General features: G+C 49.2%; 1 protein-coding gene across 1 annotated transcript; it reads right to left on the bottom strand.

The window, feature by feature from the left end:
* Nucleotides 1–1,003: 1,003 nt before the first annotated feature.
* PRRT1B (proline rich transmembrane protein 1B) lies at nt 1,004–27,560 on the bottom strand. Its single transcript, XM_052648287.1, has 4 exons — nt 27,449–27,560; nt 3,416–3,879; nt 2,578–2,721; nt 1,004–1,153 (listed from the first exon to the last, which is right to left on the bottom strand). Exons 1-4 carry the CDS (start codon nt 27,558–27,560, stop codon nt 1,004–1,006), a joined length of 870 nt encoding a protein of 289 aa, XP_052504247.1.

Raw genomic sequence — 27,560 nt, 5'->3', positions numbered from 1 at the left:
TTTACTCCCCCTCTTTCGTGACGATCATGCATTTTAGGGTTTGAGAGCCTTAATCTGGGCCAGCCCCGCGGCCTGGACCACGAGGCCACCTCTCAAGCTCCACGCAGCGTCCTGTCTCTCTTCTTCTGCATCCGCATCTCCCGGGCTCCAGGAGCATCCCAAGGGTCAAGACAGGATGTGCTCCTGCTTCAGCTCCCGATCCTGGCGAGTGCCAGGGCGGTGACCAGCACCCAGTGGGCGCTCAGAGAGCCCCCCGGAGCTGTCCACCTTCGTGACTCTGCCGAGGTCCCCTCCTCTTCTCCGTGTGGGTAGACGTCCCTGCTCTGCTGTCACCTTTGGCCAGGAAAGACCCGACAGAAATTCCGGCCCTGCTCCAGCCCATGTGCACGAGTCAGACACCACGGCAGTGTGGGCAGAGAGCAGCATCCCGGAGGGACAGGAGGGGGAACCCCAGAGCCCCTGAAGGGACCAGGGCCAGCAACACTCCCGAAGCAGCCATGAGACCCTCCGCCTGGCGTGTTGCTGTGCGTCCACTGACTGGCCACCATGGCCTGGGCTTTGGGGCGAGGGGTCAGCAGGAGAGAGAGAGGCTGCCTCCCGGGTGGGGCAGGAGCGACCCAGGAGAGGGGAGGCTGCTCCTCTCGGCTCCCACAGGGAGGGCGAGAGCCGGGCAGCTAGGCCCTGCAGGCACGGGTGGCCGGAGGTGGCAACGTCCTTGCCAGCGACTCTGAGGAGAGGAGGGCGCTGGTCCCTCAGGGTCAGGAGAAGGCCTGGGCATGGAGGCACTGGCCCCCGTCCCCCAGCTGGAGCCACCGGGGCACTGGGGCCCCCTCAGGCCAGGATGCCGAGGCCCGGCCACAGGGGTGCCGTGGACTGCAGAGCCCACCGTCTTCCGGCCTCCCGCCCGGGTCCCCTCTAGGTGACAGGTGGCCACCGGCGGGAATTCAAGTCCACAGAAGGAGCCTGGCCAAGGACCCGGAGTCCCCAGGGGAGCCAGCAGCCCTCAAGGCAGGTAGAGCGCGACCACCACGTAGATAACCCAGCTGGTGGACACGAAGACCCCGAAGAGCAGGCTGAAGAGCACCAGCGAGCGGGCCTTGCGAGAGGCCTCCTGAGCCTGGGCCAGGTCCCCCCGGGCCAGGGCTGCGCGGGCCTGCAACAAGACCAGGGGAGCAGTGAGTGGACCCAGATCCCGCGCTCCCTCCCGGCGACACCCCGGAGCCCGCCCGGCCCCAGCGCACAGACTGGACAGCTGACTCCGCGAGGCGGTCGGGGGCTTGTCCAGGCCACGGCTCACGCGGGGGCAGCAGCGATCGAGGCGGTGGCGGCCAGCTCCCGGGCACTGGCCGCAGGCCTGGCCCACATCCGCACTCCAGGCCCGTCCCTCACCATCTGCACACCACCCCCGAGTTCGATATCATCGTTGGCCCCTCTTTGAAGATGAGCAAACAAAGGCTCAGAGAGGTGAAGTGACCTGCCCCAGGGCCTCGCAGCTGGTGGCAGAGCCAGAACTGGCAAGCAGGCAGCAGCCTGCAGAGTCGCACCTCTGAGGGGCCCGGTCCTCACTCAGCCCCCCCGCCCCGGTCCCGTCTTGCTTACAACTGGGGAGCCTGACCTCCGGGGGACATCAGGGCTCTCATCGGGTCAGCCTTGAACAGAAGCCCCAGGGCCTTCCTACTATTAGGACAGCCTCATGCTGAGCCAAGGTCAGGAATGGCGGGGAGGGAGGAAGAAGAAAGGGTGTAACCGAGATGCCAGGTGGGTGGATGGTGGATGGACAGACAGGCGGATGGCTGAGTGGACAGACAGGTGCATTAACAGATGAATGGGGTGGGTGGATGAATAGATGGAGACCAGACAGATGGTGGATGGAAAAGTGGGTAGCGGGTGAACGGAGAGATCGGTAGCTGGGAAGGACAGACAGAGGTGGGTGGGTAGAATAAACGAGCAGATGGACAGATTACACACAAGGCCCTGCTGCCTCCCTGGTGGCTCCACGGTATAGAATCCGCCTTCCAATGCAGGAGACGTGGGTTCGGTCCCGGATCTGGGAAGATCCCGCACGCCATGGAGCAAGCAGGCCCCCCGTGCCACAACTACTGGCCTGTGCTCCAGAGCCTGGGAACCACAACTAGTGAGCCCCCGGCTGCACCTACTGAAGACCGCGTGCCCTGGAGCCCACGCTCCATAACAAGAGAAGCCCGCGCACCACAACCAAGAGGAGCCCCTGCTCCCTGCAACTCCGGAAAGTCCAAGCAACAGCAAAGACCCACCAGAGCCCAAATCAAATAAAATTATTTTTTTTTAAATCTAAGTTGAAACACAAGCCCCACGGGATGGGCAGTCCCCTGGACCTGAATCATTCACACCACCAGTGTGAACTGTTTCAGTGGGATCTTCTAGAGCAGAACTTGAGTGGTAAAGGGCAGAGACAGCAGAGGCGGCGGCCAGGATCCCAGACAACTGGGCACCGATCTCCCAATTCTGCCAGCCTTCTCGGGGGTGGGGGGGAACACTGGGGACCTGGGCATGGCAGGCCTGGAGGCTGCACCAGGGTACCCCCCCACGCCCTCCTACCTCGTGGGAGTAGACGATGGCGATGAGCCCGGTGAGCAGACAGCAGAAGAGGGTCACCAGCACAGACTCCATCATGTAGTCCTTGGGCAGGGGCCTGTGTTCTGCCAGGGCCGGGGCTGGCACGCCTGCCACGGGGCTATTGTACTGCAGGGGAAGAGGCCATGGCGTGGTCAGAGAGCGGGCCGTAGCCTCCAGACACCAGGATGAGGACATGGTCAGCAACCACCATGGCGCTGTCACTCCAGCCACCTCCCAGCCTCACCCAGCCAGGCTGCAGGCTGCCCGGGGAGCAAGGCCCCATTCCTGCCCGCTCAGCACCCTGCCCTGTCATGCAGCCCCCTGGAATCCTCCAGGTTCTGCCCCTACAGATTGCTCAGTCCAGGCTGCAGCGACCAGGGTCTCCACTTCCTCCAGTGTTCCGCACCGAGGCGGGGAGAGGTGGGGGAGACCTCAAAGCTGTCCTCCACAGGCAGCCAGGGTTTTTCTAAAAATCTGTATCAACTCATCCCCTAATAAAGGCCCTGGGGTCCCTCACAATGGAACCCCCACCTCTTCCTATCCGCTCCTCAATAAGTTGGACCAACCACCCTCACTCCCAGGATGCACCAGCCCTGGCCACCCTGCAACGCCTGTGCTGGGCTCTCCTCCTCGCCTCTCCCTGAACACTCCTGTTCATTCTGCAGAACCCAGCTCAAATGACCCCCGGCTCCTGCGAGGCCGCTCAGTCTCGCCCACTCCCCAGACGGAGGAAGCCCCTTTCTGTTGCGCCCCCAGGGCACAGCTGTGTCCTCTGCAAGGGTGGCTGGGGGGAGACGGGGGTCCCCGCGGGCTGACTCACCACCGGGAAGGTCGCGAAGAGCGGCTGCGCAGCAGGCGCGGGGAAGAGCGGTGCCGGCGGCGGGTACAGGGCCGGGGCGGCCGGCGCGGGCGGGAAGAGCACCGGCGGTGAGAAGGGCGCCGGGTAGAGCAGGTGCGCGGCCTTGGGGTCCGGCGGCGCGTAGGGCGGGGGCTCGCCCACGAAGCCGATGTTGGGGACCCCACCGGCCGCCGCCTTGGGCATTTGCAGGGCCTCGCCCGCGGCCATGGCCTGGGCCTGGGCTGGAGGCGCCGCGGAGGCCTCGGCTGGGGGCTCGCCCGGGGGTCCCTCTGGCGCCGCGGCGTCCCCTCCGTCTGCGGCGGCCACTTCCTCGGTGGGCGCTCGGTCCTCCTCCCGGAGCTGCGGGCGGCGCGGGAGCTGCGGGAGCCCGGGGCACGCAGGGTCCTCAGGGACTGCGGGGCCGCCGCCCCCTTTCGCGTCCGCTCCTAGGAAGAAACGGCAGAGGCAGTGAGCCCCCAAAAGGCTGCCGGGCCAGGAGGGAGTCCTCCTCACAGACCTCAGAACAAAGCCCCTCCAAGGAGAGTCACAGTGACCGTGCCGACCCTGACCCGCCCTGAACCCCACACTCAGGCCTCCCCAAGCCTGCACTCTTGAAGCTCTATCCAGAGTGCAACAAGGGGACGCGAAAACCAGGGCTCAGAGAGGGGACATGCCTTCCTGGCGGCCACACAGCCAGTACAGATGGCCAGCGGGATGGAAGGCAGGCCGTGCCCGCCTTGATTGCACCTGCGGGGACGTGGTCCTGCCCCCAGGGCCCTGATGCCCCAGCAGATGGAACCAAGGCAGATGCTTCAGCGCAGGGCAGCCCCCTCATAGGCTGAGACACCGTCCAATGGGGGCTGGTCTGCGAGGATGGGCTGAGCCAATCAGATTCTCCACTCTGGAGTCACTGGACCCTGGCTACCCGAGGACCAGGGAGAGCCAGGAGGTCATTAAGGGCCAAAAGCCTGCTGAGGTGGAGAAGGAACAGAGACGTGAACGGGGTGGGGGAGGGAACAGAGCACCCAAGCAGCAGTGGGTGAAGAGTAGCCCACCCAGAAGCCCGAAGGGGGCTCTCAGCTGCCTTCCAGGTCTGGCCCTGCCCGCCAGCATCCACTCAATAAACCGTGGGCGCCCCAGCCGGTCCCAACAAGTCCTGAAGGTCCGCCCTGCACCCACTGAGAGTGTCCTGACCAGCTGAGCCCCTCCAAGCCTCCGGTCCGGAGGAACAGGCTGGAAGGGGGCTGGGGCAGGACCTCCCCCACCACTCCCAGTCCGGACCTGGGTGGGCATCCCAGGGTGTGGCTTTGAAGTGCATTTCCTGACTGTCTTTAGGGGTTATAGAAGGCAGAGAGAAAAAGAAAACATATAACTGCACAGCGCTGCTGAGGGTGGGGGAGCCTTGCTGAAATCCCCCTCCCACCCCTAGCCTTGCCCCCATCCCTCCCACTCCCACCGCCCATACAGCAGGTGGGTGAAATCAGAGGTCAGGTTCCCCTAGGGGAGGGATCCCAACGACAGGACTACTGAGCCCCTGAGGGCTCCCACCCACCTGCTCCCAGCAGCCAGGGTCTCACTCACGGCTTCTCCTGAGACCCACGCAGCTGCTCTTGCTTCCACACCACACGGCCACCCGGGCCGCGCCTCCTGTTTCTCTATCCCCTTCAGGCTGGACTTGGCCATGTGACTTGCTTTGGCCAACAGAACATTAATAAACATCTTGCAAACACTGGCTTTAAAAACCTGCATCTTTCAACATTACCAGGGGCTGGGGGGGATGAGAAGTTCGGGTATCAGTGGGGACAGTTCCATCTGGGAGGATGAAAGCGTTCTGGAGGGAGGTGATAATTGTGGCTGCACAATAACGTGAATGCCCCTGAACTGTACACTTAGAAATGGTTCAGACGGTAAATCTTATTACCAGTTTTAAAAAGCCTCTCTCTCCTGCTGATCTAAAAATGCTAGACAAAATACCAAAGAAGACCCTGAAAAGTGGACAAAAGCAGAGTGTAGTCAAAACACAGAAGTGACTGTAAAGGGGTGAGCTGCCTGTTTTCCCTTCTCATTTCCTTCGAAGCTCAAAGCTCCAGCCCCAGAACCACATGACCGGGCAGCTAAAACTCCACGATAAACTCTGTCATTCTGGCCAGAGGAACCAGGAGAGGGCCCCCTGCAGAAGGGAGAGGGTAGGGAAATCCTAGAGAAGTACCTTCAGAGGGGTTCTGAGTCCCCTAGTTCTGTGTGTGAACTGGGGTGACCAATGTATACCAGCTTGCCCAGGACGTTCTTGGGTTTACTCCTGAGAATCTCACATCTAGGAACGGTGAGTCATCTTAGAATGGATCCACACCAGCCCTAGACTCGCCCTCAAGATGCATGTGTAGGGGACAGATCCAGGCCTGCATAAGGAAGACCTTAAAACCTGGACCAGAAAAACAGCCAGAAAACAATGAACAAAATTGCAAATTAGTGCATACCTAGCAATTACTTTAAATAGACTAACTTTTCCAAAAGACATGGAGCGGCTGAATGGATAAAGAGACAAGATATTCTGTCTATAAAAGACTCACTGCAGTGTGAGTCTGCAGACCACACACATAGACCAGAAAAGAACAGAAAAACATTCAACACAAAAGGAAACCTCAAAGACTGAGGCAGCTATGCTTATACAACAGAGAGAGACTATGAAACAAAAACTGCAATAAGAGACAGAGAAGGTATTACAAAATGACAAAGGGCTCAAATCCAACAAGAAGATACAACATTTGTGAGTATATATCAGTGAACATCAGTTCAGTTCACTTGCTCAGTCGTGTTTTACTCTTTGCAACCCCATGAATCGCAGCACGCCAGGCCTCCCTGTCCATCACCAACTCCCGGCGTTCACTCAGACTCACGTCCATCGAGTCAGTGATGCCATCCAGCCATCTCATCCTCTGTTGTCCCCTTCTCCTCCTGCCCCCAATCCCCCCCAGCATCAGAGAGACTCTTTGCCAATGAGTCAACTCTTCGCATGAGGTGGCCAAACTACTGGAGTTTCAGCTTTAGCATCATTCCTTCCAAAGAAATCCCAGGGTTGATCTCCTTCAGAATGGACTGGTTGGATCTCCTTGCAGTCCAAGGGACTCTCAAGAGTCTTCTCCAACACCACAGTTCAAAAGCATTAATTTTTCGGCGCTCAGCTTTCTTCAGAGTCCAACTCTCACATCTATACGTGACCACTGGAAAAACCATAGCCTTGACTAGATGGACCTTTGTTGGCAAAGTAATGTCTCTGCTTTTCAATATGCTATCTAGGTTGGTCATAACTTTCCTTCCAAGGAGTAAGCATCTTTTAATTTCATGGCTGCAGTCACCATCTGCAGTGATTTGGGAGCCCCCAAAAATAAAGTCTGACACTGTTTCCACTGTTTCCCCATCTATTTCCCATGAAGTGATGGGACCAGATGCCATGATCTTCGTTTTCTGAATGTTGAACTTTAAGCCAACTTTTTCACTCTCCTCTTTCACTTTCATCAAGAGGCTTTTTAGTTCCTCTTCACTTTCTGCCATAAGGGTAGTGTCATCTGCATATCTGAGGTTATTGATATTTCTCCCAGCAATCTTGATTCCAGCTTGTGCTTCTTCCAGTCCAGCGTTTCTCATGATGTACTCTGCATAGAAGTTAAATAAGCAGGGTGACAATATACAGCCCTGACGCACTCCCTTTCCTATTTGGAACCAGTCTGTTGTTCCATGTCCAGTTCTAACCGTTGCTTCCTGACCTGCATATAAGTTTCTCAAGGGGCAGGTCAGGTGGTCTGGTATTCCCATCTCTGGAAGAATTTTCCAAGTTTATTGTGATCTACACAGTCAAAGGCTTTGGCATAGTCAATACAGCAGAAATAGATGTTTTGCTGGAACTCTCTTGCTTTCTCCATGACCCAGCGGATGTTGGCAATTTGATCTCTGGTTCCTCTGCCTTTTTGAAAACCAGCTTGAACATCTGGAAATTCACGGTTCACGTATTGCTGAAGCCTGGCTTGGAGAATTTTGAGCATTACTTTACTAGCATGTGAGATGAGTGCAAGTGTGTGGTAGTTTGAACATTCTTTGGCATTGCCTTTTGTTGGGATTGGAATGAAAATTGACCTTTTCCAGTCCTGTGGCCACTGCTGAGTTTTCCAGATTTGCTGGCATATTGAGTGCAGCACTTTCACAGCATCATCTTTCAGAATTTGAAACAGCTCAACTGGAATTCCATCACCTCCACTAGCTTTGTTCATAGTGATGCTTCCTAAGGCCCACTTGACTTCCACATTCCAAGATATCTGACTCTAGGTGAGTGATCACACCATAGTGATTATCTGGGTCGTGAAGATCCTTTTTGTACAGTTCTTCCGTGTATTCTTGCCACCTCTTCTTCATATCTTCTGCTTCTGTTAGGTCCATATCATTTCTGTCCTTTGTTGAGCCCATCTTTGCATGAAATGTTCCCTTGGTATCTCTAATTTTCTTGAAGAGATCTCTAGTCTTCCCCATTCTGTTGTTAGGAAGGCTTTATTTCTTCTTGCTATTCTTTGGAACTCTGCATTCAGATGCTTATATCTTTCCTTTTCTCCTTTTCTTTTCACTTCTCTTCTTTTCACAGCTATTTGTAAGGCCTCCCCAGACAGCCATTTTGCTTTTTCGCATTTCTTTTCCATGAGGATGGTCTTGATCTCTGTCTCCTATATAATGTCACAAACCTCCATCCATAGTTCTTCAGGTACTCTATCAGATCTAGTCCCTTAAATCTATTTCTCACTTCCACTGTATAATCATAAGGGATTTGATTTAGGTCATACATGAATGGTCTAGTGGTTTTCTCTACTTTCTTCAATTTAAGTCTGAATTTGGCAATAAGGAGTTCATGATCTGAGCCACAGTCAGCTCCTGGTCTTGTTTTTGCTGACTGTATAGAGCTTCTCCATCTTTGGCTGCAAAGAATATAATCAGTCTGATTACGGTGTTGACCATCTGGTGATGTCCATGTGTAGTCTTCTCTTGTGTTGTTGGAAGAGGGTGTTTGCTATAACCAGTGCATTCTCTTGGCAAAACTCTATTAGCCTTTGCCCTGCTTCACTCCATATTCCAAGGCCAAATTTGCCTGTTACTCCAGGTGTTTCTTGACTTCCTACTTTTGCATTCCAGTCCCCTGTAATAAAAAGGACATCTTTTTTGGGTGTTAGTTCTAAAGTGTCTTGTAGGTCTTCATAGAACCGTTCAACTTCAGCTTCTTCAGCATCACTGGTTGGGGCATAGACTTGCATTACTGTGATATTGAACGGTTTGCCTTGGAAACGAACAGAGATCATTCTGTCGTTTTTGAGATTGCATCCAAGTACTGCATTTCGGACTCTTTTGTTGACCATGATGGCTACTCCATTTCTTCTAAGGGATTCCTGCCCGCAGTAGTAGATGTAATGTCATCTGAGTTAAATTCACCCATTCCAGTCCAGTTTAGTTCGCTGATTCCTAGAATGTCGACGTTCACTCTTGCCATCTCCTGTTTGACCACTTCCAATTTGCCTTGAACACAACATAGGAGTGCCTAAGTATAAAAGCAAATAATAACAGACCTAAAGAAAGAAATTGATAGCAACACAATAGGGAACTTTGATATCCACCTTACATCAATGGATAAATCACCCAGATTAAAAAAAAATAAGGAAACAGCAACCTTAAAGGACATGTTAGACCAGATAAACTCAAACACATACATACAGAATATATATCCAAAATAAACAGAATACATATTCTTATCAAGTGTATATGGAACATCCTTCAGAATAGTTCACGCTGCTGCTGCTAAGTCGCTTCAGTCATGTCTGACTCTGCGACCCCATAGACGGCAGCCCATCAGGCTCCGCCGTCCCTGGGATTCTCCAGGCAAGAACACTGGAGTGGGTTGCCATTTTCTTCTCCAATGCAGGAAAGTGAAAAGTGAAAGTGAAGTCGCTCAGTCGTGCCGGACTCTTAGAGACCCCATGGACTGCAGCCCACCAGGCTCCTCCGTCCCTGGGATTTTCCAGGCAAGAGTACTGGAGTGGGTTGCCATTGCCTAGTAGGCTACAAAGTAAGCCTTTCTAAACTTTAGGTGATTGAAATCACTTCAAGCACCTTTGCCAACAAGAAACCAATTATGGGAAGAAAACTGGAAAATCAACAACAACATGCTATTGAGCAACCAATGGGTCAAAGAAGAAATCAAAAGAAAAAAAAATTTTTTAATACCTTCAGACAAATGAAAATGGATAGAACAGACCAAAACTTGAGCTGCAGCAAAGCTCATAAAAATAAATGCCTATACAACATCAGAAATCTCATAAATATTCTACATTTACACCTCAAGGAACAAGAACAAATGAAGCCCAAGGCTAGTAGAAGTTAGGGAATAACAAAGATCAGAGTAGAAGCAGAGACTAAAAATAGAAAATATTAATAAAACGAAAAGCTGCTTCTTTGAAAAGATGAACCAAATGGACAAATATTTAGCTAGACTAAGGAAAAAAGATTCAAACAAAATTAAAAATGAAAGAGGACACGTTTACCACCAATACCACAGAAATACAGTGGCTCCTGACAGACTACCATGAACAATTACATGCCAACAAATCTGAGAACCTAGAAGCCAAATTAAATTCCTAGACACACAGTGCTCCACCCTGAATCATGAAGAAAAAAAACCTGAGCAGACTGATTACTAAAGGGAATCAGTAATCAAAACCCTTGCAACAAATAGGACTCTAAGACCAGATGGCTACCAAACACCCAAAGAATTAATACCAACCCTCAAACTATACGAACAACTAAAAGAGAGGAGAAAATATTTCCAAACTCATTTTATGAAGCCAACATTACCTTGATACCAAAATCAGAAAAGGATGCCACAAGAAAAATACAAACCAGTGCCCCTGATAAACGCAGATGTAAGAATCCTCAACAAGGAAATATTAACAAACAAGATTCAACAACGCATTCTGCCCACTACACCACACCCATAAACGAACACAATACCCCAAATTTAACTCAAAATGGATTAAAGACTTGAATGTAAGACCTGAAACCATAACATTCCCCAAAGAAAACATAGGCAGTAAGCGTCTTGATATTAGTCTTGACAATGACTTTCATTTTAGATTTGAAGCCAAGTGAGTGAGGTCACTCAGTAATGTCTGACTCTTTGTGACCCCATGGACTATAGCCTCAGACTCCTCTGTCCATGGGATTTTCCAGGCAAGAATACTGGAGTGGGGTGCCATTTTCTTCTCCAGATCTTCCTGACCCAGGGATTGAACGTGGGTCTCCCGCATTGTAGGCAGACGCTTCACCATCTGAGCCACCAGGGAAGTCCCCTTGAAGCCAAAAGCAAAGCCAACTAAAGCCACAACACAAGTTGGAACAACATCAAACAAGTTTCCGCACATCAGGGAAAACCGTCAACAAAATGAACTGGCAACCTACTGAATAGGAGAAAGTATTTGCAAATCATGTATTTTACATGGGTTGATACTCAAAGTATATTTTTAAAAACTCATATAATTCAATAGCAAAAAATAAACCTACAATTAAAAATCGGGCAGAAGATCTGAGCAGACATTTTCCAAAGACATACAGAGGGCCAAAAAGGTACCTTGAAAAGATGCTCAATCAGGGAAATGCAAATCAAAACCACAATGTGCTATCACCTCACACCTGTTAGAATGGCTGTCACCAAAAAGCAAAGAAAGAACGAGTGTTGGTGAGGAGGTGGAAAAAAGAAAAGCCTTGTGCACATGCTATTGGTGGGAGTGTAAACTGGTGTGACCACTATGGGAAACAGTATAGAGGGTCCTGAAAAACATTACAAATAGAACTACTGTAAAAAAAAAAAAAAAAAAAGTCACGCAGTCGTGTCCGACTCTTTGTGACCCCATGGACTGTAGCACCCCAGGCTCCTCTGTCCATGGGATTCTTCAGGCAAGAATACTGGAGTGGGTAGCCTTTCTCTTCTCCAGGGGATCTTCGCAACCCAGGGGTCAAACCCAGGTCTCCCACATTGCAGGCAGACTCTGTACCGACTGAGGCACCAGGGAAGTCAAGAACTACGGTATGACTCAGCAATTCCAACCTGGGTCTTTAAAGGAAAAAAAATCCACTAACTCAAAAAGCTATATGCATTCACCATGTTCACTGCAGCGTTATTTTCAGTAGTTAAGACCAGCCAAGTGTTCACTGATGGATGAACAGAGAAAGAAAATGGTGTGTGTGTGTAAACATATTAACAAAAATCTTGCCTTGAAATATGTTATACACACTTACAATATTATTCAGCCACTAAAAAAGAATGAAATATTCAGTTCAGTTCAGTTCAGTTCAGTCGCTCAGTCGTGTCTGACTCTTTGCGACCCCGTGAATCGCAGCACGCCAGGCCTCCCTGTCCATCACCAACTCCCGGAGTTCACTTAGACTCACGTCCATCGAGTCCATGATGCCATCCAGCCATCTCATCCTCGGTCGTCGTCCCCTTCTCCTCCTGCCCCCACTCCCTCCCAGCATCAGAGTCTTTTCCAATGAGTCAACTCTTCGCATGAGGTGGCCAAAGTACTGGAGTTTCCATGTGCAATAATGTGGATGGACCTTGAGAGTATTATGTCAAGTGAAATAAGTCAGACAGAGAAAGAGAAATAGTGCACGACCTCATTCACATGTGGAATCGGAAAAAAACAAACCCGAGTTCATGGATACAGAGAACAGATCGGTGGTTGTCTGAAATGGGGATGGGGGTGGGCAAAATCAGTGGAGGGGGTCAAAAGGTATAAACTCAGTTATAAAACAAATAAGTCCTGGAGATGTAGTGTATAGCATGGTGAATCTCTAATGATACTGTAAAGGAGAAAGGGAAAGATACACACAGCTGAATGCAGGGTTCCAGAGAATAGCAGGGAGAGATAAGAAAGCCTTCTTAAGTGAACAATGCAAAGAAAATAGAGAAAAACGACAGAATGGGAAAGACTAGAGATCTTCGCAAGGAAATTGGAGATACCAAGGGAACACATTTCATACAAAGATTGGCTCAATAGAGCACAGAAATGGCAAGGATCTAACAGAAGCAGAAGAGATAAAGAAGAGGTGGCAAGAATACACAGAAGAACTATACAAAAAACATCTTCATGACCCAGATAACCACCATGGTGTGGCCACTCACCTACAGCCAGACATCCTGGAATGCGAAGTCAAGTGGGCCTCAGAAGCTTTAGTGAGGGTGATGAAATTCTAGCTGAGCTATTTCAAATCATAAAAGATGATGCTGTTAAAGTGCTGCACTCAATATGCCAGCAAATTTGGAACTCAGCAATGGCCACAAGACTGCAAAGAGTCAGTTTTCATTCCAACCCCAAAGAAGCGCAATGCCAAAGAATATTCAAACTACCACACAACTGAGCGCATTTCACATCTAGCAAGGTAATGCTCAAAATCCTTCAAGCTAGGCTTCAACAGTACGTGAACCGAGAACTTCCAGATGTATAATGTGGATTTGGAAAAGGCAGAGGAACCAGAGATCAAATTGTCAACATCCACTCGATCATAGAGAAAGCAAGGGAATTCCAGAAAAACATCTACTTCTGCTTCATTGACTAGGCTAAAGCCTTTGACTGTGTGGATCACAATAAACTGTGGAAAATTCTTAAAGAGATGGGAATACCAGACCACCTTACCTGCTTCCTGAGAAACCTGTATGCAGGTCAAGAAGCAATAGTTGGAACCAGACATGGAATAATAGACTGGTTCAAAATTGGGAAAGGTGTATGTCAAGGCTATATACTGTCACCTGCTAATTTAACCTATATGCAGAGTATATCATGAGAAATGCCAGGCAGGATGAAGCACAAGCTGGAATCAAGATTGCCGGGAGAAATATCAACAACCTCAAATATGCAGATGATACCACCCTTATGGCTAAAAGCAAAGAAGAACTAAAGAGCCTCTCGAGGAGGGTGAAAGAAAAGAGTGGAAAAGCTGGCTTAAAAATCTACATTCAGAAAACTAAGATCATACCATCCGGTCCCATCAGCTCATGGCAAATAGATGAGGAAAAAACGGAAACAGTGACAGACTTTACTTTCTTGGGCTTCAAAATCACAGTGGACGGTGACTGCAGCCATGAAATTAAAAGACATCAATCCTTGGAAAAGAAGCTATGACAAACTTAGCATATTAAAAAGCAGAGATGTTGCTTTGCCCACAAAGGTCTGTGTAGTCAAAGCTATGGTGTTTCCAGTAGTCATGTATGAATGTGAGAGCTGGACCATAAAGAAGGCAGAGCACCAAAGAATTGATGCTTTCGAAATATGATGCTAGAGAAGACTCTTGAGAATCCCTGGGATAGCAAGAAGATCAAACCAGTCAGTCCTAAAGGAAATCAACTCTGAATATTCATTGAAAGGACTGATGCTCAAGCTGAAATGCCAATACTTTGGCCACCTGATACAAAGAGCTGTCTCTTTCATTGGAAAAGACCCTGATGCTGGAAAAGATTGAGGGCAGAAGGAGAAAGGGGCGACAGAGAATGAGGTGGTTGAATGGCATCATGGACTCAATGAACCCGAGTTTTAGCAAACTCCGGGAGACAGTGAAGGACAGGGAAGCCTGGGGTACTGCAGTCCATGGGATCACAGTCAGACATGACTTAGCAACTGAACCAACAACATATCTGAAAGTAGTTAGGGGACTGATTCTTAAAAGTTCTCATCACAAGAAAACAATTTTCTTCATACAGTGATCATTATACAGTGTATACAGATATTGAATCATTACATTGTATGCCTGATACTACTGTAATGTAATGTCAATCAGACCTCAAAAATAAAAAACAGGAAACTGGACCAAGATTGGAAATGCTACTCATAGAAGGTACATCAACTAGTGATCTGAAACTACCTAGGTTGAGTGCTTCATAAACTTCATAAACTTTCCAGGGCATAACAGGACTTAGGGTTTATTGCTGTCCAGTTGCTGAGTCACGTCTGACTCTTTGCAACCCCGTGGGCTGCAACACTCCCGGCTTCCGTGTCCTTCACCGTCTCCCAGAGTTTGCTCAAACTCATGTCCACTGAGTCGGTGACGCCCTCCAACCATTTCGCCCTCTGTTGTCAATCTTTCCCAGATTGAAGGGTCTCTTCCACTGAGTCGGCTCTTCCCATCAGGTGACCAAAGTATTGGAGCTTCAGCATCAGTTCTTCCAATGAATACTCAGGGTTGATTTCCTTTAGGACTGAGAATTTATACAACATAATATATGCGATGTGCAGGACCCAACCCAAAAAGCATTCGCCATTCAAAGAATGAGGCGAATGTGACCAGTCCTCAAGGGAAAAGACAGTCAACATATGTCTACCCGAGATGCTGAAATTATCAGAGAAAGTAACTGTTATAACAAACCCCATGAGCAAAGATAAACACACTTGAAAAAAGTTCTCAATGAAGAATTAGAAAGTTTGACATGGATTTTTTAAAAAGGCACAAGAAATTTTCAACACATAATATCTGAATTTTTTTTTAATTCACTGATGTCAATATTAAAATGGAGGTGATGGGGAAAAAAATAGTGACTTTGAAGAAGCACCAATCTGACAAACAGAGATTAAGGAAAAAGAGAATAGAGCTTCACGGGCCTATGGTTACAGGAAAAGGTCTTAACTCCATGTCAAGTCCCAGGACAGATTTTGGGAAAAATACATTTGCAGTAATAATGGCTAATTACCTACACGACATGTGATAAAAGACAAATTCATAAAACTCTAAATATCCACAACAGGCACTTCGTGGGAGAAAACTCCCTAGACACAGCATCATAAAACTTCTCAGGGACCTCCCTGGAGGTCTAGTGGTTAGGACTCTGAGCTTCCACTACAGGAGCCGAGGGTTTGATCCCTGGTCAGGGAACTAAAGATCCCCGTATGCCACACAGCGCACCCAAAACAACAGCAACAAATTCTCAAAACCAAAAGATTTAACATCAAAGCCTGGAAAGCTGGCGGCAAAAAATGACCCATTACATTATATACAGGGGAACAACAGTTTGAATTCCACAGATAGTCAAGAGACAGCTGAGGATCAATATGTTAAACAGCTGATGGAAAAAACCTACAACCCAGGAATCAACATCGAAAGGAAATGTCCTTCAGGATCGAGGCACGTGCGCCTCTTCTATTGCTGACAGCAAATCACCATAAACGCAGCGGCACACAACGCCCGGCCACCTCACAGCCGTGATAATGACTGCATTCGTAAAAGCAGAAACCCGGAGGTGGGGATGCAGAGAAATTGGAACCCTTGTGCACTGTTAGTGGGAATGTAAGACGGTGCAGCCACTGTGGAAAACACACCAATTCCTCAAAAAAGTACATATTTCCAGAGAACTTCCTGGTGGTCCAGTCGTTGGGACTTGGCATTTTTCACTGCTGTGACCCTGGTCCAATCCCTGGTTGGGAAACTAAGATCCCACAAGCTGTGCAATGCAACTGTTATGCCCGGTGTCCGAGTCCCCAAAGCTGAGAGGATAAGACGTCCACAGCAAAGCAAAAGCATAAAGGGATTTATTGCTAGCTCGAGCCAGGGCTCCCGTCACATCCAACACAGTGGAGTAGAACAAGAGCCCGGAACCTGCATTACAGCAGTATTTATAGGTTTAGGACAAAGACAGAGAGTCGGCAAGGGCTTATTGGCTGCAGGAGTTTCCTGGTCTTTACTAATTGGCTAGATTTTTGGAGGCGTGGCCTTTCTTGGGGGAGGTTCATCCTCACCCTGATAGGCTTGAACCAGGCTACCAGGAGCATACTGATTGGCCAAGTCTTTGGTGTCGGCAGGAGACGATCTCAGTTCCTCCCTGGGCAGTGACTCATCCCTTCTGTGAAGGAGGCTTAGGCCTACCGTGGCCCCTGAAGCCTGTCATGGTGCTGGCTAGGTCCTAACAGCAACCAAAAAGAAAATAAGCAATTTCCACAGGAGCCAATAATTCCACTTCCGGGGACACACCCAGAAGAACTGAGAGCAGGGGAGAGATGTTTATGCACCCACGTTCACAGCAGCACCGGTCACAAGACTGAAAGGCGGAGCCCAAGGGTCTACCGACCAATGAATGGGCAAAGTGCGGCTTATCCCCACAATGGAGCGTCACTCAGCCTTTAAAAGGAAGGAAATTCTGACAACATGGAAGAGACTTAAGGACATTATTCTAAGTAAAATAAGCCAGTCACAAAAAGACTCCACTGTCTGAGGTCCTTCAGTCCAGCTCAATTGCTCAGTCATGTCTGACTCTTTGCGACCCCGTGAATCGCAGCACGCCAGGCCTCCCTGTCCATCACCAACCCCCGGAGTTCACTCAGACTCACGTCCATCGAGTCCGTGATGCCATCCAGCCATCTCATCCTCTGTCATCCCCTTCTCCTCCTGCCCCCAATCCCTCCCAGCATCAGAGTCTTTTCCAATGAGTCAACTCTTCGCATGAGGTGGCCAAAGTACTAGAGTTTCAGCTTTAGCATCATTCCTTCCAAAGAAATCCCAGGGTTGATCTCCTTTAGAATGGACTGGTTGGATCTCCTTGCAGTCCAAGGGACTCTCAAGAGCCTTCTCCAACACCACAGTTCAAAAGCATCAATTCTTCTGTGCTCAGCTTTCTTCACAGTCCAACTCTCACATCCATACATGACCACTGGAAAAATCATAGCCTTGATTAGACAGACCTTTGTTGGCAAAGTAATGTCTCTGCTTTTGAATATGCTGTCTAGGTTGGTCATAACCTTCTTTCCAAGGAGTAAGTGTCTTTTAATTTCATGGTTGCAGTCACTATCTGCAGTGATTTTGGAGCCCCAGAAAATAAAGTCTGACACTGTTTCTCCATCTATTTCCCATGAAGTAATGGGGCCAGATGCCATGATCTTCGTTTTCTGACCAGACTCAGAAAGGGGGATGGTGGTTACCAGGAACTGGGGAAGATGGGTGAGGAGGAGAGTTACTATTTAATGGGGACAGAGTTTCAGTTTGGAAAGATGAAAGAAAATACGAAGGTGGATGGTGGTAACGGTTACACAATAATGTAAAGGCATTTAGTACCACTGAACTGTACACTGAAAAATTGTTAAGATGATACATTTTATGATATGTGCATTTTATAGCTTTTTCAAATGGAGAAAAACGACCAAACACTCATGTCCTGGCTCACACTCTGTAGGTCAGAAGTGCAGGCTGACTCAACTCAGGGTCTTCATCAAGGTGTTAAGTGGAATGGGCCTGGAAGGAAGAATCTATGTCCAAGTTCATTCTGGTTGTTGGAAATTCTAGCTCCGCGGCTCTGAGGCTCTGTTCCTGGAGGCTGCTCGCCACCCTTCCCAGACGACCATCTCAATCTTTAAAGCCAGGAATGCACATCAGAGCCTTCTCATGCTTCAGAACTCCCTGTCTTCCCTTCTGCTACCAGGTAGAGAGAGATCTCTGCATTTAAAGGGCTCATTTGATTGGGTCAGACCCATCCAGAAAAATCTGTATTTTAAGATCAACTGACTTGGGACTTTAATTCCATCTGCAAAAATCCCTTCACAGCAGTACCTATACTCGTGTTTGGCAGAATAACTAGGGAAGGGAAACACGGGCACCACCCTTAGAGTTCTGCCTACCGCAAGTAAGGCATTCTCAGATGGAAGAAAACTCAGAGGATTCCTTATCAGAGACCTTCCGTAACAGAGAGGTTAAAAAAAATTCTTTGGGTTGAAAAGAATACCAGAGGTGAACCTGAACTTGAGAAATAAAGGAAGAACTATGAGTTCAGTTCAGTCGCTCAGTCGTGTCCGACTCTTTGTGACCCCATGAATCACAGCACGCCAGGCGTCCCTGTCCATCACCATCTCCCAGAGTTCACTCAGACTCACATCCATCGAGTCAGTGATACCATCCAGCCATCTCATCCTCTGTCGTATAATAATTGGGATGAATAGAAAAGATAATAATTTTTTCCTCTAATGTATGACTGTTGAAAGCCAAAATTATAACATATTATGATGAGTTTGCAATGTGTACACATGAAAACTATAACACTTATTAAAGTTATAAAGTCTTCCCTGGTGGCTCAGATGATAAAGCATCTGCCTACAATGCGGGAGACCCAGGTTCGATCCCTGGGTTGGGAAGATCCTCTGGAGAAGGAGATGGCAACCCACTCCAGTACTCTTGCCTGGAAAAGTTATAAAAGCTTAATGCATGGGGATGAAGGTAAAGAGATCTATAAATTAACAAGCTTCTACACCTTACTGAAAGTGATACAATACTAATTCTAAGGAGACTGTAAGAAGTTAGCGATGTATTTTAATCCTTAGACCTGAGACAGGCTTGGAACCTGGAACCCTTTGCTTCAATGCTTGTACCTGGACACACCTCTCCTCCAACAAAATAACAAGAGTCCATAAGGGACTAAAAATAACTGCATGCATGTGCAGTTAGGGCAAATTCTGGACAAAAAGATACAAAGAGATTAAAAACAAACAAATAACCCAACTGCCAGTTTCAAAGAGCCTGGGGAGCAGGGTTGGGAGCAGAAGCATGGTCCTGTGCACGCCCTCTGCACACACGACCACCTAAGGAGTGGGCAAGCCACCTGAGCCACCCCTCCAGCCGGACCCCCGGACACCCCTACCCTCACCCCATATAAGGAACCAGCTTGCTCCGCCTCTTCAGCAAGTGAGCAAGCAAGGGAACCTGTTACTTGCTCTCACTCCCCCACCCCCGCCGCAGCAGGGCCCTCAATAAAGCCTCGCCTGAATTTTGTGTCTGACCTCTGATCAATTTCACTGACCAAGGAGGCCAAGAACCCTGGTTGGAACAGTACAACCACTAAGAAAAATAACCAGGAACTATGCAGCAAAAACACCGAGACAAATTAAAAGGGAATGCTAAAAAAATATTCAAATTAATACCCAACAAAGCTGGGGAGTGGGCACAGCACAGGGGTGAAGGGGGTAGAAACCAGGGGGCACGACAGAGGCAACAAAGCCAAAACAATAAAACTAGCCTTAAACATCATATCAATGGGCTTCCCTGGTGGCTCAGAAGGTAAAGGCTCCGCCTGCGATGTGGGGGACCTGAGTTTGATCCCTGGGTCAGGAAGATCCCTGGAGAAGGGAATGGCAACCCACGCCAGTAGTTTGGCCTGAAGAATTCCCTCCATGGACAGAGGAGCCTGGGGGCTACAGTCCAGGGGGTCTCAAAGAGTTGGGCACAATCGAGCAACCAACACACATCATATCAATAATTTAAAAACATATCAATAATTACAATAAATGCTGATCTCAACTTTCCAATTAAAAATCGGAGATTGACATAACAAATAAAAACCAAGACCTACAAGCAAGTGACAATAGACAACACTTAGAATACACAGAAGTGATAAATGGGAAAGATAGGCCATACAAAGTAAGCAAAAAAGGCTGCAACGGGCTCTTGTGATCAGATTAAACAGACCGAGAATACCACCAGGTGGCTCTCTGGTGGTCCCGTGGTTAGGACTTGGTGTTTTCACTGCCATGGGCCTGGGTTCAATCCCTGGTTGGGGAGCTAAAATCTCACAAGCTGCAAGGTGTGGCCAAAACAAACAAACAAAAAATGTATTACCAGCAATAAAGAGAAACACTTATTATTAGGAATAATTTACCAGGAGGACATTGACAATTATAAATGCACCTCTATCTAATAGCAGAGCTCCAATTACACGAAACAGAAGTTGGCAGAGTTAGAGAGAAACACGCAAGAGGCACAGTTATAGAAGACGTTAATACCTTCATCCACCAGCTGACAGAACCAGACAGAATCAGTCAGCACGCGGACAATCCGAACAACACTGTGAAGCCTCTTGATCCAGCAGATGTTTATAGAATACTCTACCCAGCAATTGCAGATACCATTCTCAGAACACAACGTGTATTTACCGAGACAGACCACGTACTGGGCCATAAAGCAAAGCAACGTTAAAGGAACTGAAATCGTCCCAACTGCATTCACTGACCACAAGAGAATTAGAAACCAGTACTAATGAAGTGTCCAGGAAAACATCAACTATCTGAAAATTAAATAATACACCTTAAAGAATTCATGGACCAAAAATACAGTCACGAGGCACACAGAAAAGTGATTCTGAACGGGGTGACCGCGAAGAAAGAACACATCAAGGCGTGAGATGCAGAGACGTCCCTGGGCGTCCAGTGGTTAAGAATCCACCCTGCAGTGCGAGGGATACAGACTCCATCCGTGGTGGGGGAAACTAAGATCCCACGCGCCATAACTAGAAAGTCCGTGTGCCACAGAGCAAGACCCCGCAGGCCCCAACCAAGACCACACGCAGCCAAATACATATTTCTTTAAAAGACATCACTAAGAACTACAATCCTTTGGCCACCTGATGCGGAGAGCTGACTCATTTGAAAAGACCCTGATGCTGGGAAAGATTGAAGGCAGGAGGAGAAGGGGACAACATGGATGAGATGGTTGGATGGCATCACCAACTCAATCGACATGAGTTTGAGTAAACTCCAGGAGTTGGTGATGGACAGGGAGGCCTGGCGTGCTGCAGTCCATGGGGTCACAGAGAGTTGGACACAACTGAATGACTGAACTGAAGAATTACAAAGGCAAGTCACTGAGTGGAAGAAAATTCAACACATCTATCAGACAAAGGGTTGTATCAACACTGTATAAAGAACTCAAACTCAATAATAAGGCAAATATCCCGATAAGAAAGTGGACAAAATACTTGTAAACACTTCCAAGCAGACATTCAAATGCCCGATAAGTACATAAAAAGATGCTCCGTGTCCTTAGTCATCAGAAATGCGATCAAAATGAGAAATGCCGGCTTTCCCTGGTGGCTCACTGGTTAAGAGTGCGGGAGACAAAGGTTCAGTCCCTGATCTGGGAAGATCCCAAATGCCATGGGGCAACTAAGCTACAACTACTGAGTCTGTGCTTCCAAGGCTGGGAGCTGCAACTACTGAGCCCACGAGCCCACAGATACTCAAGTCCAAGCGCCCTGGAGCCTGAAGCCACCGCAACGAGGAGCCTGCACGCCGCTAGAGAGTCGCCCCCGCTCGTCGCAACTAGGGGAACGCCCCCGCAGCAGCCAAGACCCAGCACAGCCAAATGAGTAAAATTATTTTAAAAATTAGAAATGCCAGTTAAAGCCACGAGCTATCACCACCCATTAGGATAGCTAAAATTAAAAAAACAGAACCAACCAACTTGACCTTAGCAAGCTGTAGCAAATATGTAGGATGGCATCAGACTTGATGGACGTGAGTCTGAGTGAACTCCGGGAGTTGGTGATGGACAGGGAGGCTTGGCGTGCTGCGATTCATGGGGTCGCAAAGTCAGACACGACTGAGCGACTGAACTGAACTGAATGGAAACTTTCAAAGGCTGCAAATAGGAAAATAAAACAGTAACAACCACTTTGGGAAACAGTTTGACAATTTCTTAAAAAGTTAAACCTACATACACCATTAAGATTCAGCTATTCCACTCCTAGGTATTTACTCAAGACAAATACAAACAACCTATGACCAGACAAATGTTTACAGAAAACTGTTTGCAATAGACCCAAACTGGAAACAACCAAGAGCTCACAACCGATGAATGGATAAAGCAATTGTGCTGTGTCCATACACTGGACTATGTCTGCAGGAGGCACCCTCTGTGACCCCTGACCCCCAACACATAATTCTCTCCCCTTGAGTGTCCATCACACTGAGTGACTTAAAAATACATATATACATATACATACACTGATTTATTTATCTGGTGCATTGGGTCACAGCTGCCTCATGGGCGTTCTTTCGTTGTGGCTCACAAACTCTGTGGCACACTGGCTCCAGAGCACGCAGGCTCAGTAGCTGCACGTGAGATCTTAGTTTTCCCACCAGGGATCAAACCCATGTCTCCCACATTGCAAGGCAGACTCTTAACCACTGGACCATCACGGAAGTTTCCCAATGCATGCTCAGTCCCTTCATTCGTGTCCGACTCTTTTCGATCCCATGGACTGCAGCCACAGGCTCCTCTGTCCATGGGGATTCTCCAGGCAGGAATCCTGGAGCGGGCTGCCGTTTCCTTCTCCAGGGATCTTCCTGACCCAGGGACAGAACCTGCCCTCTCTTCCATCGCCTGCAGTGGCAGGTGGGTTCTCCACCACTAGCGCCGCCTGGGAAGCCTCTGCATGACTTCCAGTGAAGAGATAAGGCACCAGGAATGCGGCTGCTTCTGAGAGTAGTTTTAAGAAGTTCCTGCCTTCTTGTCAGTTGCTGTGTGTCTCTGGTGACTCCAGAGGACATGATAGGAGAGGCCCGCATGACATGGCAGGATGCTGAGGCCCTTGTCCAACAGCCAGGCACCCATGAGGCGCCAAAACCTGAGGACAACCAGGTCAGTGAGTTTGCAGGCAGCCCTTCAGCCTCTGCTGAGTCTTGGGGTGACTGTATCCTGGCTGATGACTACAACCTCAGGAGACACTCAAGACACAGGCACCCCACCCAGCCACCCCAGACTGCATGGTAATAAGTATGGGTTCTTTAAAATGTGGCTTCTTTAAGTGCTGGGGATTTCCCTGGTGGCACAGTGGATAGGGATCCACCTGCCAATGCACTGGACACAGGTTCAATCCCTTGTCTGGGAAGATCCCACATGCCGCCCGTGCACCGTAACTCCTGAGCCGGGAACCACAGCTATTGGAGCCCACACACCCTAGAGCCGCTGCTCGGCAATAGAAGGCACTGCTGTGAGAAGCCTGTGCACCGCAATGAAGAGCAGCCCTTGCTCTCTGCAGCGAGGGAAAAGCCCTCCTAGCAAGACGACCCCGTGAGGCCAAGACATAAACAAACACAAAAATAAAATTATATTAAAAAAAAAAAACACCCAAGTGTTGAGAGTACAGATCTTCCTCGACTCACAATGCGGTTTGTATCCTGATAAACCCATCAAAAGTTGAAAATATTGTTAAAGTCAAAAATGCATTTAGGGAAATTCCCCGGTGGTCCAGTGATTCGGATTCTGCACTTTCACTCCCAAGGACATGGGTTCTATCCCTGGTCGAGGAACTAAGATCCCACAAGCCACGCAGTTTGGGGGGAAAAAAAATGTACTTAGTTCACTGACCTGCAGAACATCACAGTCTTAGACCAGCCCGCTTTAAATCTGCTCAGAACACTTACAACAGCCGACAGTTGGGCAAAACTGTCCAACACAAAGCCTATTTGACCATCAAGCACGTGAGCACCTCCTGCCACTGACTGAACACTGGATAGAAAAATAGAATGGCTGAGTGGGTACAGAATGGCCGCAATGTACCCTCGTGGTTCAGTGGGTGTCGGGGGGCCACGGCCCTGCCACCGCCCAGCGTTGTGCAGAGGAGCAGACTGCAGGCTGCCAGGGCGGCGGCGACCGGAACTCAAAACGCAAAGTCCGGTTTCTACCAAATGCACATCACCTTCACACGACTGCCAAGTCGGAAACCAGACCATTGAACCATCTGTAGTTTGTAGTTGGGGACCACCTGTAATCTGTTTAACAGTTACAATTCCTCAGCAGTGAAAAGGAATGAACTCTGGATATGCACAGAAGCCCGCATGGATGGATCGCTAAATCATTAAGCCACGGACAGGCAGCCAGTTGAACAGTGTCCAGGATCTATGATCCCATGTATATAAAATCCTAGAATAATGTGCCATTGAGATGGACAGAAAGCCACCCATAGCTGCAGGAAGGGATTACCAGGGGCACAAGGAAACGTTTGGGGGTAAAGACTGTTATTTGGGGACTTCCCTTATGGTCTAGTGGTTAAGACTCTGAATTCCCAATGCAGAGGGTGCTGGTTCGATCCCTGGTCAGGGAACTAGACCCCACATGCCACAGTGAAGACTTGGCGCAGTTAAATAAATAAATATTTTTTAAAAAAAGAAGATTGTTATTTTGATGTACTGACTGCTGAAGAGATGCACAATATGTCAAAACTGATCAAAACACACATTTTAAATAGATGCAGCTTGGTGTACTTAAACTATACTCCAAATAAAGTGATGACCTTCTTTAAAGAAAAAAACATGCTTTTGAACACTTGCACACTGGGGCTTGCTCTCTCTCACCACTGGGAATCCTTCTGCCACCCACTGGACTGGCCCCAAGGAGGAGAATGGGGGCGCCCACAGGCAATGCCTTGCCAGTCCCCAGACCACTCAGCCCCAGGGAGCCAGCCCCACGCTGCAGACCCACACGATGCTGACAACACATGCCTGGTGTATTAGACCACTAAGTTCTGAGCTGGTTTGTTCCGCAACAAAAGTCAACTGGTCACTGATACAGAAGGTTTCCTCTGGGAGCAGGAAGAACCGGGACGGGGGCAGGAGAGTGGGGAGCAGGCAGAGGCTGAATAAAGGGAGAGGCCGCAGTGGCAGGGCCAGAAGGGAGGCCGAGCGCCAGATGGATACAGACAAGTGGGGGGACTGGTGGGTGCAGTGGGGTGCACCCAGCCCAACCGCATCCAGAGGGGAGGAGGGGAAATGAGCGGGCAAGAGCGACAGGGCGAACCACATACGCTTTTCCTCCTCCCTCAGTGCCCGGGGCAGAGCTGGGCTGGGGGGTATGGGAAGAGGGTCTTTTTTTTTCCTCTCCCAACAGTGCACTCAACTTACAGGATTTCAGTTCCCTGGCCGGGGACTGAACCCGGGCCCCAGCCGTGAAAGTGCTCAGTCCTAACCACTGGACTGTCAGGGAGGTCCCCGGGATGAGGGTCTGGGTCACAACCAGGAGCTCGGGCCCAGCGGCCAGACTGCCTGGGCAGTCTCCTGGGCACCCTCCCAGCGCCTCCTCGGTTTCCTCGTCCTTAAAATGGGGACACCACCACCTCTCGGGTTCATCGTGGGAAGGAGAGGACTGTGTGGCTGTGCAGTGCTTGGACCCTCAGCTAAGACGGGCTCCGTGATCTGAGGTCAGGAAGCGGCTGGAAGAAACTGGAAGGGTGTTCTGGCCAGTCTGAGGAATCTGCAAGAGGCAGGGGAAATGAAAACCATTGAGGAATGAGGTCACACAGCGTTAGCAACGGAGAAGGAAATGGCACCCCACTCCAGTACTCTTGCCTGGAAAATCCCGTGGATGGAGGAGCCTGGTAGGCTGCAGTCCATGGGGTCGCTAGGAATCGGACACAACTGAACAACTTGACTTTCACTTTCATGCATTGGAGAAGGAATTGGCAACCCACTCCAGTGTTCCTGCCTGGAGAATCCCAGGGACGGGGGAGCCTGGTGGGCTGCCATCTATGGGGTCACACAGAGTCGGACACGACTGAAGTGACTTAGCAGTAGCAACATTAGCAAGACCTGTGACTTCTAAGCTTGACCCAGAGAGCTGGGCTCTTCCAGAAGGATCTGGGGGTGAGGGGAGGTGCTTCAGGGTTGTTGATCTATTGGAGGCATAGGCTGGCCTAATTATTCCTGGGGGAGGCACCAAGGCAGCTACCAACCTCACACACCCAGCCAAGGGCTGGAGGTTTTAAATATTCAAGGCAACAACAACAAAAGGGCCACTGTGCGGAAGATGAGAAGCTGCCTTCACTATCTATGCCAGAGGGGTCACTGGCTGGCTGATTCATGAAGCTCTCAGCCAAAATCCACCTCCCCTGATACACAAAGCCCCCAAATCACCCTCTGAATATGCAACCAGGTGGAGGCACGCAGCCAGCCAGCCATTCAGTCCCACACATTGGGTAACTCCAACAGACTAGTGTTCTAGGCTCAGAAATACAATTCAGGATGGATGGAGAGATGATCACGCTCAGTGGGTAAGTCAGACAGAGACAAATATCACATATCAGTTACATGTGGAATCTAAGAAATGATACAATGGACTTGTTTACAAAAACAGACAACAAACAGAAATGGACTCACAGACTTAGAAAACAAACTTACGGTTCCCAAAGGGGAACTGGGGGGAGGGATAAATTAGGAGCTTGGGATTAACATACAAACTACCAATATATAGAACAGATAAACAACAAGGACCTATAGTACAGGGAACTAAAGTCAGTATCTTGTAATAACCCATAATGGAAAAGAATCTGAAAAAGAGCGGATATATACCTGAATCACGCCTGAAACTAACACAACACAGGAAATCCACCATACTTCACAAAAAATACAATTCTGTACAAGAAATCCTACCAAAATACCATCATTTCAGCAAGGTTAGGTGCCTGTACGGCTGCTAAGTGGATGAAGCTTTGCCACGAAGATGTTCAAGTGAGCAGCTACTGTTTTGAAGCATTTATCAGGTGCCAGGCTGTGGGAATAATTATGTCTGCAGTGACCCTGAGCCAGGGTGACCCAGGGGTTAAGAATCTGCCTTGCAATGCAGGGCTTGCACGTTCAATCCCTGGTCAGGGAACTAGATCCCGCATGCCACCGCAGGGCAACTAACTGAGCCTGCCACAGCTAGAGAGAGCTGGCACCCCACAACTAGAAAGGCGAAGGACCCCCTCCTCCACCAGCCACAACAAGAGAGCCCAGGCGCCTGCCAGGAAAAGCCCCAGCCCAAGGAAGACCCAGCGCAGCCAAAAAATTCTTTTAAAGTTGAGTGTCTCAGTTATCTTTAAAAAAAAAAAAACAGAGCCAGCTTTGTCATCTGTGCGAATTTAAGAGATTTAAACTCCCCATCCTCCCTTCCCTCACGTGTAAATGGGGACAAGAACAGTAAAAGGATCGTTTAAAGATAACACTAGTGGACACACCGCCAGGCTCTGTTTTGAGAGCCTCCTACAGGAGTGTCCCAGGAGAGCCCCAGGTGGGCCTTATTTGCTGAGGTTCACAACTGTAACCTGAACCTCCCCACCCACCCCCCAATTCGGGCACCGAGCGCCCCGTGGAGACGCCAGCCCCTGCCCCAGTTATCATAACAAAAACCGCAGCTGTCCCGGGCGGCCTGGACAAATACCTGGCCCGATGGCGCGGAGATAGGGCCGCAGAGTAAATACATTTGCTGGCGGGGCTGCCGCGCTGCGGCCTCGGGTTCTCGAGTTCTTGACACCCGAGCCTCGCCGGGACAT

Source organism: Budorcas taxicolor, chromosome 11 (assembly GCF_023091745.1).
Source record: "Budorcas taxicolor isolate Tak-1 chromosome 11, Takin1.1, whole genome shotgun sequence".
Lineage (NCBI taxonomy): Eukaryota > Metazoa > Chordata > Mammalia > Artiodactyla > Bovidae > Budorcas > Budorcas taxicolor.
This window is presented reverse-complemented; position numbering and strand designations above follow the sequence as displayed.

Excerpts from the sequence above, each read along its gene's own strand:
- PRRT1B (XM_052648287.1), bottom strand. The coding sequence starts at position 27,560 with ATGTCCCGGCGAGGCTCGGGTGTCAAGAACTCGAGAACCCGAGGCCGC. Across the intron at positions 2,722-3,415 it reads TCTTCGCGACCTTCCCGGTG|TACAATAGCCCCGTGGCAGG; the intron begins GTGAGTCAGCCC and ends CTTCCCCTGCAG. Across the intron at positions 1,154-2,577 it reads CCATCGTCTACTCCCACGAG|GCCCGCGCAGCCCTGGCCCG; the intron begins GTAGGAGGGCGT and ends GTCTTGTTGCAG.